Raw genomic sequence first — 21737 nt, forward strand, 5'->3', positions numbered from 1 at the left:
TTTAGTTCCTGGTTCATTAGAGCATTGCCACATGTCTCTATGTTAGAATAAAGCAGTATGTTTTTAAAGGACATATTAATAGTTTGATTCACTGAGCCAGTTCAATGCATTTCAATCTTTTGTTTATTCTTTTTCATGCCTCATTAGAAGGCCACACATGATGCTCCAGAGCCACATACAGCTTTGGGCCACACACTTGCTCCACCCTCTAATCTCTTTACTTTTTCTTGCAGTATGAATCTTGCTCCTCTCCAGCTTTGGACTCCTAGGAGAAAACTATCCTTCTAGATAACAGCTGAGAAAATGAGTTTGGGGAGGGCAGGAAGGTGTTTAACAGTTCAGAGTTCAAGAAGGGGAAAGAGAGAAATACTACCCACCTTTCCTCTCCAAACGAGGCTCCTCTAATTCCTCAAATGGGTGCTGGGACAGAAAGGCCTGAGCTGACTCCAGCACAGAGTAGATATAGGGGCCTCGAGACTTGACATCTTCCATAAAGGCCTGTGAAGTTTAGCAACATGGTCAACAAGGAAGAAAAGTCTTTCGATCACTTTAAATTCCATCCTGCAATGGACAACCTTTCTTCTCCTAAGTGTAACTTGATCCTTTGGCATTATCATGTATCTTTGGGTTACCCAGACAAAAAGAGGTACAGTCTTCCCTATGGGCAGAATAACTATGACACTGGGATGTCTATGTAGTATAAACTGGGTCTGTCTATGCCACAGGGTAGAGAGAAATGTGGGATTTGGGGTTGGAAATTTTGCTTCTCTGCAAGACTCAGAAAGTCCCCTGTAAGGGACTTAGAGAAATCAAAATGAGAATGGGCAGGATTTATATTAAGATTTTAATTAATTTTTTTCTTGAAATGCACATAGAAAAAAGTACAAATATAAAAAGTGTACAGCTCAATGAATTCCATAAAGTGATTCCATCTCTGCAACCAGTATTGAGATCAGGAATCAGAACTACACCAGCAACCCACAAGTCTCCCTCATGGTCCCTTCTGGTCACTATCTCATCCCCTCTACTCCCCCGGTAATCACTATCTTGACTTGTAATACCACTGATTAGTTCTTTCATTTTTGAACATTATATAAATGGATTCATACCATATGTATTCTTGTTGTATCTTTTTTTTTTTTTTTGCACTCAACATACTGTCTTTAAGATTCATCCATGCTGTGGCATGTAATTATAGTTTATTTTCTTGCTATATTATATTCCATTCTGTATGAATTTTAATTGTGATATGATTGTCATATAACCTTGTGTAATTTTAAGGTATATGACATATTCATTTGATATGTTTATATTGCAATATGATTGTCATTGTAGCATTAGCTAACATCTCTGTCATGTCACATAATCATTCCAGTGCATTCTGTATTTATTTTTAAGAAACATCTATTGTTATTTTCTGATTATAGAGGTGATGTATGTTATAGAAATCTTAGTAATTTCAGAAAAGTATGAAGAAAATTAAACAATTTCATCACCTAGAGTTAACTACTGTATTTTGATACAGTACCTTCTTATATTTTTATATGCATGTATAAACATCTATATAGATTTTGAAATCTACCTGTATATAGTTTTATATCTTATATTTTTTTCTTAATATTACATTATGTTCATTTTCTCATGTTCTCATTAAAAATCAGGGCAGGATTTTAAGGGAGGCCAATATTTGATGGGAGGAATAGAGAGGAAAGTTTAACTTTTTCTGTGAAGAAAAAATCCATAGACTAAAGAGACTGCACATAGCTTCCTGTTACTTTAAGTGTCTAAACAGAAGCTGGGTGTCCATCCGTCAGGGTATTGCAAGAGATCCCTTCCAACTTAGAGGCTATACACCACAGCCTCCATGATTCTAACCTACCACATGTATCTCCTTCTCCTGTTGCACCAGGGCCACATCCCCTTGTAGCGGCAGCTGAGCTGACAATTCCTCATCCTTTTGGCTGAGCCAGTCAATAATCTCTTGGAGAGGGAGCTGAAGCTTTCCACTGTGGTCTGAGAAAGCCTCTAGGCGAGCACTGCACACAATGGGTAAGACCAGTGATTTTCAATCTTCTTTTTAAGTGGTAAAACATTTTTTTTCCAAACGAATACTTATGTATATCATTAACATATAAAACATATTAAAGAGGAGCTGTGCTAGTTGAAGTGGCAGGAAGTCCGGAGCCCTCCCTCCTACCCACCCACAGAGACACCTTCACATGGTGCTCAGTGCTAAAATCAATGGGTAGGACTATGGGTGGGGAGGTATCCCAAACTTAACCACTTAACATGTCACTTTGTGGACATCAGTTAACACAGTTGGGTGCCCAGCATCAAGCTGGAAAGGGCAGGAAAGTGAGCAAGGCATTAGAGGTGATGGCTGTCTGCTTGCCCTCTTGCCCAGGAGGAACTCCAGTCATGCCAAACTGCTCTTCCTCAGAGGCTTCTCAGAGCCTGCCCTCTGAGCAGGAGAGGACGCAGTAAGTGGAAAGGGCAAGTCTAGGGGTTGAGTGTGGCACACATGGGAGGAAGCACCAAAAATAAGAAGCCCAAGGGTCCCAAAGGATGATAGCGACAAAGGCTAGAGGTTTAACATATGAAAAGTGAAAAATGTGTACTGTATAATCATCCCTCTCTGCCTTGCTCAATAAATGAATTATGAGTTGAGGTCCAAGTGGTAAGAAGCCAGAGGCGAGCCTAGGCTATGTGCAGCCATTGAGCTCATTCCCCTTAGATGACAATAATAATTATTCATTGCCTCCTTACCACCTGAGCCAAGCCCTTTAGCTACATTTTTGCTTCCACTAATTTTTAAAGCAACCTTATGAGGCAGGCACTACTATTACTCAGAGAAGTTAAGTAATTTGCCCAAGGTTACACAGTTAAGTCATTGATAGAGCTATGATTTGAATTTGGGTTTGTCCGATGCCAGAGTCTGCATTCTTTCAACTTCTTCACACTGCTTCATCCCTCCCAGAGCCTCCCAGAAGCCAGGGGGTTAGGCTTTGATGATAGGGAGTGGAGAGGAAAAGTATATGTGTGTAAGAGGGGAGGTTATACAGAGGAGTACAGAAAAGAAGAACAACTGATATAGAAATTGTCTTCCAGCTCTTACTGACTTGTCCTTAGTATGGGGGAGGGCTAGGTGGGCTATATAACCATTGGATAGGAATAGAAGGATGAATGGATGGGAGAGAGAGCAGATGAGATCTACTAAGATGGAGGACAGTTATGAGAACAAGAGGAAGAGAGTAATCATATCCTTCATTTATACACCAGTGCTTTTCATATCAGAAAACATTTTCATATCTTATTTGAATATTCACAACAACACTGTGAGGTAGTTAGGGCAGGTATTATTATTCCACTCCTTTAAAAAAAATCCAAACAAATGGAAGCTAAAATTCAGATAACCCAAACTACTTATCCAAGGTGATACAGCTACTTAAAACTGAAGCTCAAGTTCAAGTCTCCTGACTTCTGATCCAAGGTTATTTCCCTAGCACCAGAGAAGGAAAGGGAGGAAAGGGGATAGTGAGACTGATGAGAGGGTGACACATAGGCTGAGAGGAGATTGGCAAGCTACAACACGCAAAAGGAGCCCAACACCTTCAGAGCATGGTCCCTAGATCCTGTTTATAGAGGCCCGGCCTTACCGGAGATTGTGAGACTTCTTCTTGATTTCATTCCAACACAGATTCATGGCTGGTAATTCCAAGGGTCCAGTGGCACCAACAGACCCGTTGAACAGCTTTGGGCTTAGACAGGAAATCCCAGCACCATCCTGAGGAGGTGCAGGGGAGGTGGCAGCAGCTCTAACCTGGACAGAAACACAGACATCCTGTGATCTCTGGTGCGTGCCACACTTTGGTCTGCACCAAGCCAAGAGTGGGATAGGTGTGAAGAAGAGGAGAGAAGGGCTTGTCCCATGGTGTATTCGGGAGTGAGATAAAGGAAGACTCAGTGGCTCTGTTCATTATAAGGTCCTCTCTTGGTATAGGTTGGTCTCATATAACTGCTGACTACTATCATTATTACTCTTATTATTGTAAGTTCTGCCAGGACAGCTGCCTGGATAGAATCCCGGAAGTCCTTGCATTAGGTAAGAAATGTTCAGAATTTCCAAAACACAGGCAACCACAACATTCAAGGCGAGCTATAGGTTCCTATTTTAGGGTCCCATAGTTTACCCAATCTTTTGGAAAAGGAAGCTGAGGGGCTGCCCCATAAAAATTCGGAGAGAGAGAGAGAGAGAGAGAGAGAGAGAGAGAGAGAGAGAGCGAGCACGAGCGCAGACCAGCCAGAAAGAGCTATTTGTAGTAGATGTCCTACTCCCCCAATAAATCTAGACCTTGATGTCCCCTCTCCCTCTTCCCCACCTGCATTTCCCACCACAGTCAGGAAGCCTGGAAATTATCCTAAAGAGTATTGTTTATCTTAGGGGGATTGAGAAAGGGCTAAAGCAGCATTTTGGATCCTTCTCTCCAAAGGACTCTGACCAGAGTTGGCAGTTAAGAGGACCAGCCATAGAGCCTGCCAAAGTCTTGCTTTGGACCCTCAAGCTCAGAGCCCATCACTTGCTCACCTTCTGGGGTAACGTGGGGTTTGGGAAGTTAGCTACCTCCAGCACAGTGCCAGGACTGCACAGCTGAGATGGGGGACAGTCAAGGGTGGAGGGAGGGAGAGTGTGGAAGAAGATATGTCAGCTGAGTTGCTCCATGCCAATCTGGGGAAACCCACCAGCCTGCCTACCAGTCCCCATGCTTGCCTGGTCCAATTGGTGGCTGAGACTCTCTGGTCTCCCTTTCCCCCAAGACTTCTTTCTCACACAAGACTTCTGCCCCACAGGCAATTTAAGAAATCGATCATCCCATTAAAACCACAGCTCACAGCCACATACTGAAAAGGAAGTAAGGGAGCAGACAGGCTCTGGGGCAAAGCTCTGAACTCAGTCACCATGTGTTCCCATGAGCTAATCTTACCTGTACTGCCTGGGTACTCCATTGCAGGATTGAGTAGCTCCATAATTATCTCTTAGCATGAATCTGAACCCAGAGCCTGGTGAGCCACAGGCAGAGTCCTGACAGGCTCTGGGCAGGCTCCCTCAGAGGGCAGGAAGAGCTGGTCCAGGCCAGGAGGCAGGAGCTGTCACCCTGTTTGTTTACTGACTCCTCAGGAATCTGGAGGGGGCGGCTATATCAGGGCTCGGCCCCTGAATCAGAGCTTTGTCTGTGGAGAATTCTGGCTTGCTCCCAACTGAGCCCGCCACACCGGGGCCTGGAGGGCCCTCCTAGGCTGGCAAGGTTGGCAGGAGTGGGACTGGGCATTCCATGGTGCTGAGGAGGGCATGCAGAGGGCAGCTTCTGTTGATTTATTTTCCCTTGCTATGGAAGACACAAAGGACTCACTCTGCCTCCAGGCCCACCCTTCCCTGTGTGGAGGAAAGGATCAGACCATTCTGATGACAAACCTCTAGTAAGCCATTTCTCCAAGAACTGGCAGAATGATGGCCTTGGAAACAAGCTTTGTCTTTGACTAAGTAAGTGTCCTCAGAGGCAGTGAAGGATGTGTGTGGCACACCTGAGGACTGAGTCATGGGATAGCAGGATCAGGTTGTTGGGCAGCAGATTTATCTGAGCCTATGGTAAAAATGTGGGGGTGCTCTGTCCTGCCTTTAGGAGGCAGACACAGTGGAGGGAGTGTCATATCCTCCCAGACCTCTCACTGCACCCTAAGGCCAGGGGAAAACAGATGGTCTATGGGCATCCCCTTGGACCTCTCCAGGGGAGGGAGAGGGCAAAATGGAAATAGCAGCTCCATATGGGGATCCAGTGTCAGGGAAGCTCCTATGGCTTGCCTGTGCTGCCTTGGGCCACTGGCCTGAGAGGCAGGGCCCCTTCTTGAAGCAACCACTCTCTTCCAGCTGACTTGCCTGGGGGAAAGTTTAACATTCTCAAACTGGGCCCCCACCCCTCAGCACTGAGGGAAACACTTCGTTTTTACCAAAAAAGATTCTGTTTCCACCCTCATTTATCTCCCACAGAGTCTTCTGGACTTTCCACAATTTCACATTGTTTTCATGTTGAAGCCAACCTACAGGAATAGTTGGAGCAGCTGCCTGACCCTTTCTCGGGATCTGGGGTGGAGTCATCAGGGGTGGATGGGGGATGGCAGGGGATGGCAGGCCAAGAATAGGGAGTGGCTCTAGCTCTGGGTCACAGCTTTGCTTATGCTGGCATAACTGGGTTCAAGCCAATCTCGTGGAGTTCTTAGACTAGGAATGCCCCAGATTTAGAAACCACCCCTTGTGACCAACTTGCCACAACCAACTTGTCCTGGTTCAGAAGGAAGCACCCATGTTGAGCTGATTCCGCCCATGTTAGCTTTTCATTCCCTCTAGTCTTCTTCTTAGTTTCCAAAACCCCACTTGACTTCCTTACTGTGTCCCTTCACCATGTTTTCCCCTCCTAGCTCCCCCTTCTACTCATAAGTTCCCCTAGCAGAGTCAGGCACATAATAGGCAAATAATGAACAGTAATTGTTTTCTTTCCCTATCAATGGCCTACATCCAGTCAAGATGTTTGCTTCTCACCCCCACTCCACACAGGGCTCTCTCTTCATCTCTTCAAACTTTAAGATAAAGTCAGGGCTGTAGGGAAATAAGAGAAGTAGCTGGACAGTGGCAAAGGAGAAAGGTTGGTTCCACTATTCTCAATCACAAAATGAAGGCCTCAGGTCCCTGTGCTTAGCCTGTTAAGTTTGGAGGGGGCAGACAATGAGCAAGGTGAGCCTTTTGGAAGGACCTAGGCTTCTCAATTCCATGATCCTATGAAAGTCCCACTCTGGGGAAGGGGTAGGTACCCTGAGGGTCTCTAAGTTAACACTGGCTTTGAGAATATGTTAGGGTCAGTCCTTTCTCTCTGGGTAGATGTGGGAAAACAGCTCGGGAGGACCTGGGTCTTATGCCTCTTTAGACCTTGACTCTCTCTCTTTATTTTCCTCATATATTCAGCTGCTGACTGTAATCCCAGCAGGGACTCAGCACCATAGCCCTTCTGTGAGATACTAGGAAACATAATACTTTCTCACACCTTCATGGCCTCTGGATCCCAAACATTGTAGGGAAGGCAAAATATGCTTATGCTTCTTCTTTGTCCACTCGACTTTCCTGTGGACCTCTCTGTTGTTAGGAAAGGAGGCTGCCCTCTTCAGATTACTACCTCTTACACATTCTCTGCCCACCCACCAACATATACAGGCAGGCACACACAGCACCACCTCTCCACTCCTAGAGCAGAGAGAAAGGAGAGGCAGGTATGAAGCTCAGGAGATTCTTAGTGGGGCTGAGACGGGAGCTTCAAGTAAGACTAGGGACTTGAGAGGAATAAATGGAAAGAGAGAAAATATTCTACAGATGCAGAATATGAGATACACCAAAGAGAAGCCAAGGCAAAGGAAGGTCCTACTTTGCCTAGGCCATGCTCTGAAGGATCACGCTCTTCTGGGATCCCAACTTGGAAAGTTAACATGGAAGCAGTCCTCCTCTCAGCTCAGGTGGACCCTTTGGCTTGCCCAGCCCAACGTACTTCCTTGCCCCATGCTCTCCATAAAAGGCCTCACGAGTGACAATGGATGGGCCAGAAGGAATCCCCATGTTATCCAAGGGGTTTTATGTATATTGAGTATCCCTGAGCCCTAGAAAGCATAGATACCCACAAGAACATACACAGATCCCATGTTCACCCTTTCTCCACACATCTTTCTTTTGTTATTGGCCTCTTACCTGAAGCTGGGGACAGGCACTTCGGAGGCTGCTGCTGTGATGGAACTGGTCAGCTGCCTGCCAATCATGACATCTTGGGAAGGTGTAAGGGCATCCCTGCATGACCATAGGTTATGTCAGAACCAAGGATCATGGGAGGTGAGTATGGGTAGTGCACCAACCATTGCACATAAGCACCTGGAAGAGTAACGAGGAGAAATTTAGAGTTGAGACCTATAAAAAGCCTATGAATTCAACACTTACCCAGAGGTGCCTTGATCAGTTATGTAAATAAGTATGCAAAGCTTACTGATTTACCTCATAGTTTTTCCCAGGCCATTGTGTAACATAAAAGACTTTATTTAATTATTGATCAATAAAGTATTTATTGTTTATCTATTGCACTTTGTGCTAGGAACACAAAGATAATTTGCTGTTTGAAATCTCATTGCCTATGGATGGGGATGGGGGAGATACAGGGGCAGTCATGTAAGCTGATAATTTAAAAAAAAAAAATTTATGTGGCAAATGCTATAATCAAGGTTTGACCAGAGGGTAAGGGGAGCACAGAGTGGAGAACAACTAACTCTATCTGAGAATGTAGAAAGATTTCAGAGAGACTGCATTTGAGATGACTCTTGAAGAATGAGTAGATATTTGTCTTTGCAGAGAAGGGGAGAAAAGAAGAACAGTCCCTATTCAAGAGTGAATGTCACAAAAGACTTAGAATGTTCAGAGAACAGTATATTCATTATGGCTAGAGTTTAAGAGGCACAGAGATGAAAAAGACATGCTGCCTGCTCCTGAGGAGTTCACATACAGAGAGAACAGATATGGGAAAAATAAGACCATAAAGTGTCACTTGCGTTAATGACAGAAGTATTGATGTGATGGAGTGAAGGGATAGATGAAGTGAGTTCTACCTGGTTATGTCAAGAAAAGTCTCCCTAGAAAAAGTGTACTTGAGGTGAGTCATGAATGAGAAATTGGATTGTTATTAGATAAAACAAACAGAAAAAAAAAAACATTAAAAACAGCATGGAAGTAAAATGTGTAATGTGACCAGACTTTAAGGTAGGTGTCTTGTAGGGAGTAGCAGACGAGGTTAGAAAATGAGACTGTGGCCAGATTGAGTCATGCCTTGAATGACAAGCAGAGGATCCTAGGCTTTCTCTTGTAGACAACAGGGAGGCACTGAAGACTTTAAGCTGGAGAGTGACATGATCAGATTTGCATTTTAGAAAAGGTCCTCTGGTTGCCTTGCGAAGTGATTCTCCCAGGGGAAGAACCCATTGAGAAGCTCTTATAATAGGGAGGCAGTTGCGGTAAGGATGGAGCAGAGAGCATGGCTTTGAGATACACTGAAGAGGTAAAATACATTGGGCTTGCTGATCAGTTAGATGTGAAATGAAGGGTGAAGGAGGTAAAGGAGTCAACTGTTTCTAATTTGGAAGCTGGGTAGAGAATGTTGCCAACAGCAAGAGAGAAAAGGCAGGAGAAGGAGCAAATTTGGTGAGGCAGGGGGTATAATAAGCTATACTTGAGACATAGATTTATTTTATTTTATTTTATTTTTAAAGTCATGAAAATATAGTTTGAGCATAGCAATTTTATTTTTATTACTTTATTTTTAATTAATTTATTTAATTCATTAATGTCACCACATATTTGACCCCTTTTATTTCATCTACCTCCCTCCTCCTCCCTCCCTCCTACCCTCTGTTAACCACTAGTCTATTATCCATGTCCATGAGTCTCTGTTTGTTTGTCCTGTTAGTTTGTTGCTTTTAGGTTTATATCCCACATAAAAGTGATATCATGTGGTTTTCGATTTTTTCTGTGTAGCTCATTTTGCTTAGCATGATTATCTTGAGGTCTATCCATGTTGTCACAAATGGCAATATTTCATCTCTTCTTATGGCTGAGTAATATTCCATTGCATATATGTACCACCACTTCTTTAGCCAATCGTCGATCATAGGACACTTTAGTTGCTTCCATTTCTGGCCACCGTGAATAATGTTGCTATGAATATCAGTGTGAAGATAGCTTTTCAGATATGAGTTTTCAAGTCTTTGGGGTAAATACTCAGTAGAGGGATTGCTGGATCATATGGTAGATCAATTCTTAGTTTTTTGAGGAACCTCCATACTGTTTTCCATAGCGGCTGTACCAATTTTCAGTCCCACCAGCAGTGTATGAGGGTTCCTTTTTCTCCGCATCCTCTCCAACACTTGTTATTACTTGTCCTGTTGATAACGGCTATTCTAACAGGTGTGAGATGATATCTCATCGTGGTTTTGATTTGCATTTCCCTAATAGCTAGCGATAATGAGCATCTTTTCATATGTTTGTTGGCCATTTGTATGTCTTCTTGGGAGAAGTGTCTGTTCAGGTCTTCTGCCCACTTTTTGATTGGATCGTTTAATTTTTTGTTGTTATTGAGTTGTATGAGTTCTTTGTATATTTTGGATATTAGGTTCTCATCAGAGGCATTGCTTGCAAATATATTTTCCCTTTCAGATGGTTGTCTCTTTACCTTGTTGACAGTTTCTTTTGCTGTGCTGAAGCCTTTTAGTTTGATGTAGTCCCATTCATTTATTTTTGCTTTTACTCCCCTTGCCTTTGAGGTCAAATTCATAAAATCCTCTTTAAGTCCAAGGTCCATGAGTTTAGTTCCTATGTTTTTTTCTATGCACTTTATTGTTTCAGGAGACATAGATTTAGATATAAAGAGCTAAGCTTAAAAGGAAGATATGAGTGAAAAAGTTAGATTTTCAAACCAATTGACGGCATAGTGAATGTACACGAGTATGATGAGAATGGAAAGCAAAGACAATACTTGCAAATAATAAAAGTGACATCTTTTAGTGCTAGGCAAAAACATGCAAACCCTGATCCAAAGGGTAGAAAATGAGCATCTTTGACTCCTGATTCTGATGATTAAATAGCTACCACTATTTCAGTGGTTCCCAACACTTTAGGTATAAAGGCCCCTTCTTAAGATTAAAATAAAAATCTCACTTCACCCACTCATACCTACAATAGATGTCCTTTTAGTACTTACAGACTGAGAAAAACACTTATCCATTTAAAGATCTGTAGACTCCTTGCATTAAATACCTTTCCCTCCTCTTCAGGGGTCCATGGTCCAAAGACTGGAAACTATTACAGATCATGGAGGTGCAAGAGTTCATGGACATTTTATTGTAGTCAAAGCCCCTATAGATTACACAGCTACATAGCTCCTCATCTGCAAACAGATTCCCAAAGAGTGCTTGAAAAGGTGGCTCTCCTCTGATTCAACATCCATACAAAAGAATTGGTACCTCCGATAAAAACGAAGTATTAGTATGGATGTGTTATAAGCATGAAGGCTACAAAAGGCTTGCTTTCAGACATCTTTTTATATTAATATTTTGATTTTTGCTGATTATTCAAGTAGTGTATGTCCTTTATAGAAAAACTGGAAAATACAAAGAAATCATAAAGATGAAAATAAAACCAGCCTAGAGATACTACTACCACCTAGAGATAATCATTACTAACAGATGTGAAGCCTTACATAGTTCTTCTATGAAAAAAATACACTTTTAAAATAAAATTGTCATCATATATGCATCATTTTGTATTATGCTTTTTTTCATTTGCCGTTTATATCACAGTTACTTTAGAATGTCACTAACTATTACTCTAAAACATAATTTTAATGGCTACAAAGGTGATAGAGAGCTATGGTTGAGGCCAGGGGCTTTGGCATTAGACAGATCTGGACTCAAATGCATACTATTCACCTATTAGCAGTGTGGCCTGGGACAAGTTAACCTCTCTGAACTTTGGTATCCTCATCTGCAAAAGGAGATGACAACAATACTACCCTCATAGAATTGTTCTAATGATTAAAATTAATAATATATTTAAATAACTTAGCATAGTGTCTGGAAATAGTATACTGCTCAATAAATGTTAGCTACAATCATTGTTGTATACTATGCCATTTAATGAATATATCATAATTTAAGAATCAGACATAAGTCACACTGCAATAAATAGCCTTGTGCACATTCATAATTATTTCCTTAGGATAGTTTCCTAGAAGGGAGAATTCTTGGATCAATATGTATGAACCAATTTCAAGCTTGTGATTGGACACTTCTAAATTGCCCTAGAAAAGAAGTTAGATCACTTTATACTACCACTAGCAATGTATGAGAGTGCCAGTTTCCCAGCACATTTGCCAACAGTGAAATAATCTTATTTTAAAAATATCTTTGCCAAATTTGTAAATGAAGATGGCATCTTGAGGATTACTTTGTAGTTCCTTAATTACTAGAGATGCTTAATTTTTTCCCTACGTTTTTAGTGGCCAAGTATATTTCTTCTTTCATGAACTATCTATTTTTATCTTTTGAGATTCACCTCTCTACAGATTAACTTCCTCACCTGATCTTAAGTTGATGGTTCACAAACAAAAATAAAACAAACCCAGGGGTCAGAGAACTTGGATCTTCGAATCTCAATACAGGCAGAAAAGGAATAAACTCCTTCTGGTCCTAGCATGACTATCTTCTGCTATTTTCAGACTGCCACTGACTGTGACTTCAAGTCATTTCACCTCTGTAGACCTTGGTTTGCTGATCTGTAAAATGTTAATCTTTAAGAGCTGCCACATATCAAAACCTTAGCACTCCCAGCATTTGTATAGCATGCTTTTGTATCCTGTTATATTGTCTTTCCTGATTCTCACTGCAACCTGGTAAGGTTGTCCCAGTCGGAATTATGATCCCATCTGACAGATGAAGATGCTGAGACACAAGTGAAGCTGGGCTTCCTGACTCGTGACTAGTGGTCTTTGTTCTACACAAAGATTCTCCTTTCTGCTTCTCTACCTCCATCCTGTCCCAAATTACCATCTGTATATACTGAATCTCTTCCTATTCCTCCTTCTAATTTGCAGAGGCTGTGAGGAATTGGAGGTGAATCCAATTTGGTCCCCAACTGGTCAAGTATAGGAAATAAGACATATAAACAAAAGAAGTATAACTTAAGGGAGAAAATTATTTACATGTCAAGTGGGAAATACTATGAGAGTCTTCACCTTAAGCTAGAGGGATTTAGGATGTATTTATGGAAGAGATGCTTTTGAGCTAAGGTGAGAAAGAATATTTGGACATGTGGAGTAGTGTGGAGGATGCTTTTGAGGTGGAGCTAACTCTTCTGTGCTCTCCTCTAGGGTTCCTGATGAATATCGAGCTGTGGCTGTTTGTCAGTAGGAATACACTTTTCCTGGTTCTCAATGCCACACACACACACCTTTCCAGGAAGACTGGTGGTGGGGGTGCGAGTGGGGGTGGTGGAGAGACATTGTGTCTCTTGGGCAAAGATAAAAGCTTTAAAAACCCATGAGAAATACCAGGATTCCAGCATGAAAGCAAGATTATTGGCTCATGGAGGACAAGGTCCATGTCCGATATCTATTTCTATCCCACATATTTTTAACACAGTGCAAGGCACAGTTGATTTATTGAATTGGACTCCAATTAGGTAAGTGTATAGGATTTCAACTTTGTAGGTACAAACCCCAGGAGACATGGAGAGAAAGGCTTTGGATGTGTGCGTGTGTGTGTGCGTGTGTGTGTGTGTGTGTATTTCCTTGCACTTCTGTGAAATGATGTATGCAGAATGTTAGCATTTGAAGCAAGGTATGAAATGGGGTGTGTGTGTGGGGGGGGAGAAACTCTGCAAACAACCTAAATGTCCATTACTAGAGGACTAGTTAAATAAATAATTGTATATCCATATAATGGAATTTTATACAGCTATTAAAAACAGAATTAAGAACTCTTTATATGCCAATATGAAATGACTTCTTAAGATATATTTTTGAGTAAAAAAAAAAAGAAAGAAAAAATAAGGTGGCTAATTTATACTTGTGTAAAAAAAGAGGAAAATATGTGCTTATATATACAATAAAATATCTTTAGTAATATTACAAAAGAACCTGTTAACATTGATTGCTTTTGGAAAAGGGAAGGAAGTGGCTACTAGACAGAGGTGGGACAATTCTTTCTATCCCTCTGTGAATTTTCCCTCTTTTTAAAACTGAGAAATATAATGTGGTTATTAAAAAAGTCCATAAAACACACATGTAAAATATATTGAATTATTATAAAGCAAATCTCCATATAATCACTGCTCAGGTTGAGAAATAGAATAATAACCCACATCCACAAAAGCCCCATGTCACCAATAAGAGATGTAGTTTTTACAAAATATCCTCTTGTACCTTTTGAATATTCAACCATGTGAACATATGAGCTATTTAACAGCTACTTCCTCCCTCTCTCCCTCCTTCCCTTCCTCCCTCTGCACTCCTCACCAAAATGCCATAGACATCTTCAACTATTTTTTTGAGGACTGGTGTAGCAGCTTTTCTATAGCCAAATAAATAATAACAATTAGACTGATTGTATTCCATATTTTATATATATTAACTAATCAATCTACATACATCAAGCCATTTAACTCTATAAAGCAGTTACTATTGTTGTCTTCATTGTATAGATAAAAACATGGAGGCACAGAGGTAGTAAGTAACTTGTTCAAAGTGATATTGTGAACATGAGATGAGGAGCTGGGCAGGTGTGTCCCAGAACTCAAGCTCTTCGCTGTTATACTATTCTGCCTCTGTAAATTCTAGAACCCAGGGTCTGAGGCATTGTAGTCACTGACCCCTAGCAAGTAGAGAAGATTTTGACTATGGGCTACCGGGGGAGGCGGGGAGCCCAAGTGCTGACTCAGTCATGCCCTACCCAGGCAAAGACAGGAGCAATTGAGAAAAAAAAAAAAACAGAATGCAGTGAGTCTGGAGTCTAGAGTATCACCCAGCTGACAAATGCTATAGAGCATTTAAATGACCTTCCTAGGACATCTGAGAAGTTAAATTCTGTTCAACTCTCCTAGTGTGAACTGAGAGCTTCCCCAGTATCTTAAATCTCAGTAAATATTTTTTGAATGAAAGAATAAGCAATTTCCACCTATAAACTGAACAAGTCTAGGAACCTATCCTACAGAAATACCTGCAGAAGTGGACAAGGATGTATGTTGTGGTATTGTTTGCAATTAGCAAAACTCTACAATCAACTCAAATGTCCATTCACAGAGGGCTAGTTAAGTGAACTATGTCAGAGATGCAGCACAACATGACAGTTAAGGGTACGGGCTCTGAGCCAGGATGCTTAGGTTTGCATCCTGGCTCCACCACTTCAGCACAAGTTTGGTCAAGCTCCCTGACTCTACTGTGCTTCATTCTCCACATCTATAAAACAGGGATAACAAAACGACCTACCTCTTAGCCTTGTTGCACGAAGTTAATTCATAGTTTTTGACATGGAGTAAGTGTTCGAATCCTATCTATTATTGTTGGCACTCACACAATGCAATATTGTGTAGCTGTTAAAAAGAAAGAGGTAGATCTGTATGTGCCGATTTGAATTTGAAATGTCTGTTAGGTCCAGGAGGGCTCTATCCCTACTCCCGTAGTGTGGAAACTAGACTCCTCCCTTACCTTTGTGTGAGAACCAGACCTTGTATCCGGGTTGACAACACTACATGCTCACTCATGTTTCACTGGACTTTTCTCCCTTCCCTGCCAATTTACCCAGCTAAAATATTCCCACCAAAAAAGCCCTCCTCAAGCCCCATATAAGTTTCAGGTCCCCTTGCACTCGGGGCTGACGCCATCTTTGGCTCAACCCAGCTGTCACTCTGCTCCAATAAACCTTGCTTCACCCCTTCGGCCTTGTGAGTTCCTCCTTCGGCAAACCTAACAATGTCAAAGATATATATTTTAGGTGAAAGAAAACAAGTAAGAATAACATGTACAGTACAACTCCAATTTTATAAAAACCTTTTGGAAAAAATCTATATATGTGTGTATATACACAGAGAGAAAGCCTGCAAGGATACATAAAACCAATTAGCGACATTACTTCTGGAAAATTGTATGAAAGGGATTCTCCTTTGACTTTTCAACTTTATACACTTTGTGTGTGTGTGTGTGTGTGTGTGTGTGTGTGTGTGTGTATAGAGAGAAAGAGAGAGAGAGAGAGAGAGAGCGAGAGAGAGAGCGAGAGCGAGCATTTATTATTCTTGGAAGAAATAAAGAAATAGGGAAGACTTCTAAATCATGAGCAGCCTGGGAAAGAACAGGGCAGTGGAAGGAAGGACCCCTTCCCGTAGACTGTAGATTCATCTTTCCAATCCAAGGTAATGCTGCATTATGGCCCTCTAACAGCACTACTTTTCTACCTGAGAGCATAGAACTAAGAGATGAGACACACATATCATTGGTACTGAATCTTGTTTTGTGTTTCTAAAATAATTCCTGCGGTGTAGTCAAAGACCAAGGTTCTGCTTCAGATGCTCTCACTTAATGAATAAATCATGGAAACTCGGATTGTCAAGCTGGAAGAGATGTTAGAGATTATCTAGGCCAACCCCCTCCTTTACAAACAGAAACAATAAAATATGTTCCTGAGAAGTTATTAGCTGTCAAGCAATTTAGAAAAATAAAATGTATTTTCCAGTGATAAAATCAGAGACTCATCCCATGGGCAGATTTTATTCTAAGAGCCAATTAATGCACTGTATCTGAAACCATTAGATACTGCTGGTGGGATTGTAAATTAGTAAACCATTTGGGAGAGCAATTTGATGGTAATTCCCAAAGGTAAAGATTCTCAGACTCTGCGATAGGACAATTCCCTCCTAGATATATACCTGATAGTAACAGTCACATAAGAATATCTACACAAGAATGATCATAGTAGTCCTGTGAACCAAACACTGGAAACAGCCTAAATGTCCATAAACAATAGAATGGATAAATAAATCGTGGTATATCCATCAAATAAAATGCTATATGATAGTGAAAAAATGAACTAGAGCAACTTGTCACAATGTGAATGAATTTCACAAATATAGCACTGAACAGAAAAAAAACAAATCGGAGATGTCATACCATTAATATAAATTTTTAAGACATATAAAGCAGCAAGATATGCTATTTAAAGACATAGAAATATGTAGTAAAAGTATAAATAGATGCATGAGAATAATAAACACCAAATCCAGGAGAGGGGTTACTTTGGAGGGAGGGAGGGAGGGAGGGAAGGAGGAAGGGAGGAAGGGAGGAAGGGAGGGAGGGAGGGAGGGAAGGAGAGAGCTTTAATCACAGACGGATAGGCAGGGAGTTTCAACTTTACTGGTAATGTTTTTTCTTAAGCTGGGTGGTGGGTAAGCTGATTTTCATTATATTATTCTTTATATCTCTTCAAATATATAAAAATTTTCATAACACATTGTTTAAAAGAATGCAACAAATCCCATGATGAAAGGATAATACATAGTTTTCAGATATAACAAAATACTAAAAAGAAATGAATATGATATAAATATTGTACTCAGAATGGCAGGATTTTTCCTTAAATCTGCTTCATTTTCCTGTGACTAGTTTCACCAGAAGGAACCTGCTAGAGAAGCAGCAGTTGGGCACAATAAACTAAGAAGTAGGAGGTTCCCCTCTCTCAGATACTCATTGGCTATATGAAGGAAAGCAATTTGATTAAATTCTCAATCTTTTTCACATTTAAAAAATGCGGTATTGGACTATATCATCTTACTAGTTTTTTCCTATGTGACAATTTCTCCCAGCTTTTTTGTTTGTTTGTTTTTGAGCAGCAATTCCCAAAACTGTGTCTACAAGATGCTAAAATGTTTCACATGTAGAAATGTGTTCCCTGGTCAAATCAGTTTGGAATATATTGGGTTAAACAAAATAAAATAGATTTACTTACAGCAGTGTTTCTCAGAACCTTTAATATGCTTATATATGATGTGATTCTCCAAGAGAATTCAGTTTTAAAGCATTTTCAAAAAAATTATTGGACCATAGACTGCACCCTGCATTACCACCACCACCACTCCTTATTTTAAAACAGAATCTATTAACATTCTCTCAGAAGAGTGTTGGCTTGGTAAAAGCTGTCCTCGAAAGATGTATCTCACTTGCTATTTTAGTCATTGCTGTGTGTTTAGAATCCTTTGTAAGAGAGGAATGTAGTTTCATAGTATGATTTCCACAGAATGGGTTCCCTTTGAGTGAGTGAGTGTCCCTGGCAAGTTTAGAAGTATATTTCTGGGGTTGTATTAGTGAGAGCCCATCCTATCTGGCCTTGCGGCAGGTTTAACATGAGAAACTTCTGCACAGATATGGTTTGAAGTGCTGAATCCCAGATGTGTTCTCTGTGTCTGGCTCTTGGGCCTTTGCTAAGTTTGCTGTTTGAAGCCCCAATCCCCTGCTTGGGATGACTGTGGAGTTGAAGGGCACTCAGAGCTACTTAGCAAAGGACAAACACCTGGGGGAACAACTCTCACAGAAGGAGCCCTTTTGATGTGCCTTCATCTCCCAGCAATAGTTTGCAGGAAACAGGACTGTAGGGCGGAGGCTGGCTCACCAGGCAAAAAAGGGGCTCCGTCTTATTTAAAGAACAGAACACCTATCACTTCTCACAGCACTACATTTTTTTAGGGGTGGGGGGATCCTTAGAATGCCCTGAGGTTCTCTGGAACCATCTCCCCATCTAGATCTTAGAGGGCAAACCTCCTGAGGTTTGTGGTCCCTATAGGGCTTTTTAAAAGGTAATTTACCTGAGGGCCTTTCATCTAGAAATAAGGATTCCTTTGGAAAAGTCAGGAGCTAAGGTGAACTAGACATAGAGCTTTTTAAAGGTTTTGGTTCTTTTGAACAATCAAGAAAACAGAGAGAAAAGTATGTGTTTTTTTTTTTTCCAGACAGCATGCACCATGCTCTCAACGAAAACAAGTGACTGCAACTGCTGCCATCCCTCTTTTTCTACTTCACTCCACGCCAGCCCAGCCCCAGCCCAGCTACCTTCTTGGACTCAACACCTAGGAGGCCTACATACCAAAAGCGGAATAAGCCTTAACTCCCCACACAGTCTCAGGCCCGCTTTCCAGGCTGGGGCTTTGGGCCTGATACCGGGGCAAGGTAAGGAGAACAGAAGGAACCGGGTAGTTGACTTCAGGAGTGATAAGCCCGATTTCAAAGCACTCCAAGCTATGATCTCAAGAATACAGAGGTGCGTCCTGATTACAGGGGGTAGAAAGGAAACCAAAGCAAGAGCAAGGGGAAAAATGCAACAGGGAAGACAGATTAAGACGGGAAGTAAATGCAGAGATGAGGATGTGCCTTCCACCCCTAGGTTAGAACCCACTTTACTCCAGGGAAGCACTCCTGTGTCCTGTCTGTAGGCCAGACACTCATTTATTTAGGGCACCTGCTCCGAGGTCCCATGTTTCCTCTTGCCTCCCTTTTCAGCCAATGCTTTCCATACCCCTTCCTTTCCCTCCCAACAGGAGATACACTCAGGGACAAAAAGCATGTAATTGAGAACAAACATAAATAAACAAATGAACAAATAAATAATACCCCTCTCCTCTCAAAGAAGCAAACTGTGGACCTTCCTCTTATCCATTAGTTGCTCAAATTGGCTTGAGTTTCTATTTCTGGGCATTTTTCCCCTCTCTATGAATCCAAGTGGTGGCCACTTCATTACAGGTATGTTTTAATGCAAGTTTTTCCCCAAAGGCACACGCAGGCAGCAGGTAGGCTGGGGTGTGCACGCGCACGCGCGCGCGCGCGCACACACACACACACACACACACACACACACAGCACCTCTGGAGCTTCCTTTCTCTCAGTCATTTCTCCTCAGCCAGTAGAAAAAGGGTGAAGCTTAGAAATCATTTCTCTGTGGCCTACCTTCAGAGTCCGTCAGGTCTGAGGAGCAGGCGGCAGCTGGGAGCTGGGAGGCTGGAGATGGACTGCCTCTGTGAATCAGCAAAGAAGTCCCTGAGACAGGGATGCTGACAGCTGCTGTATGCACACTCTCCCTCTGTCTCTCCCACCTCCCTGCCCTCCTTCTCCTTCTCCTCCTCCTCCCCTCTCAGAGCTGCTCTGTGTTGCTATGCAATCATATCACTAGAGCTAACAGCATCACTCCACCCTCAGGCAAAGATACCCTTGACTGGGCAAATGCAAAAAAAGCAAGGACAGTTTTGTCAAACTCCCAGAACCTTGGCAGCTCTCGGAGATTTTAATTCATTAGAAGCAGAGGAGGAAAGCGGAAGAGGCTGAGAGGCAGACAGGGAGAGGGGGAGAGGCTTCCACCAAGGAGGAGGAGACAAAAGAGGCCCAGAGATCAATGCAAGCTGCGGAGTGAAGAGACTGGGCCCCAACTTCCACAGATGAAGCCCAGAGCCAAAGCCAACTTCAGAGCCAGCAGCTGGCAGGGCTCTTTAGTAGCCAGTCCGGGATTCAGTTTCTGTGTCAGAGGTTGAAACACTCAGCTCTAGAATCTGCTCTGGTAGGTACCCAAGGTACAATCTCGTGCCCAGGGCAGTCTGCCAGTCACCCCTAAGTTCTGTACTCACCCCCTCTTAGATCTACGTGTAGAAAAAGCCTCAACAATGAGGGAAACAAAATGGACCTTGTATGATTTAAGAAAATACAGCTCTTCCATGTCTCCCCTCAACAATTACCCCAGTTACTCTCCCTCCTTCTGTCCACACCAGCCTTATTCTTTTCACTGTCATCCCTGTTAGAGAGTAGGATCTCCAAACACACTGAGAGACCTGGGTGAAGCCACTAAAAGGATGGAGGGGATTATACCCCTTTATAGAGTACATAGCACACAGTAGTTAACCTAATAAATATTTGTGGGATGAGTAAATTAGATGTATGGATGGAGAGCCATCAGAAAGCCCTATCCCCATCCTCCTACATAAACATACATACACGTAAAGCCCTAGAAGCTCCATGCCAAGACAAAGGATAAGAGTAGCATTATTCTGAGAACAGAATATGTATATGAGAGAGAGAAACAGATTGGTTTGGGGGTGGGTTGCTTAACTTCATTGATTTGCCTGTAAAAACTCTATAAGTTCTGATGGCACTGGGATTTAGTTAGAACAGAAAATACTTCCCAGCCCAAAGGACCTGGGACTAGTGTTTAAAAAGTGTTTATAAAGCTGAGTATTATTATTAATATCATTATTATTAAAATCCTCAGCTAGGAAATAACTGGTGTGTATGTGTGTGCATTTTCTTTTGAGAGGAGATTTTAAAAACTTAAGCTTCAGGTTTCAGTGAAAGGTTAGTGATAAGGCCTCATTTCCTCTTCAAAACAAGCAAACATAATGGAAACCGACTGTTCCCTCTCCCAAGCTCAGCTTTCAGAGCTGAGCGAGTGGCTCCTCTTGCCGAAGTGGCTACAGCCAGGCCCCCATGCAGGCACAGAAAGGGCCTTTGATTTCTGAAGGAGCTTTTGGAATCACATCTGGCTTCCTAGTCTACCTAATATCAACAGTGCATTTCTTAACTACCCAGCCCCACCCAGGTCTGGCCCTGAGTCTCAGCCCATCTTAACCCTGGCAACTTGCAGAGTTTCTCAACACCATCCAGATCAAGGGCCCCAGTAGTCCTTTACAACTGACTTGGAATGACTTGGAGAGGTGAGCTGGCCAGAAGACCAGAGGAAACACCCTGAGAAATTGTTTGGGGTAATACACATACAGAATGACTACGACAGACACACATCAAACACATGGGAACCTGACTCACTGCTCACCCCTAGCACCAGCTCATTAGCATGCTAAACAACACCAGAGTCTAGATCTCGAAGTTGGAAGGATAGTGAGCTGGGTGGGACACTTGTTCCCCACTTTGGCTGCAGCTGGATTTGCCCACCCAAATCACAAGGAGCACTTGGAATAATCCTTTACTTTTCTCTTTCTACCTTTAGAGAAAGCATTTGGGCTGCAGATAAAAAAATACAGTACCAGTCTCCATGAAAATAAACCCAGAGTTTGTTTTGAGGAATGTAACAATAGG

General features: G+C 42.0%; 1 protein-coding gene across 1 annotated transcript in view; it reads right to left on the bottom strand.

The window, feature by feature from the left end:
* Nucleotides 1-19647, bottom strand: part of DRP2 (dystrophin related protein 2) — a 38298-nt gene extending 18651 nt beyond the window's left edge. The window contains exons 1-5 of the mRNA XM_023525236.1: nucleotides 19608-19647; nucleotides 7784-7960; nucleotides 3657-3820; nucleotides 1880-2036; nucleotides 378-498 (exon numbers count right to left, since the gene is read on the bottom strand). Coding sequence (XP_023381004.1) covers nucleotides 378-498; nucleotides 1880-2036; nucleotides 3657-3820; nucleotides 7784-7891 — 550 coding nt within the window. The 5' untranslated portion in view covers nucleotides 7892-7960; nucleotides 19608-19647. The remainder of the gene's footprint in view (nucleotides 1-377; nucleotides 499-1879; nucleotides 2037-3656; nucleotides 3821-7783; nucleotides 7961-19607) is intronic.
* Nucleotides 19648-21737: the final 2090 nt, after the last annotated feature.

Source organism: Pteropus vampyrus, unplaced genomic scaffold (assembly GCF_000151845.1).
Source record: "Pteropus vampyrus isolate Shadow unplaced genomic scaffold, Pvam_2.0 Scaffold543, whole genome shotgun sequence".
NCBI lineage: Eukaryota > Metazoa > Chordata > Mammalia > Chiroptera > Pteropodidae > Pteropus > Pteropus vampyrus.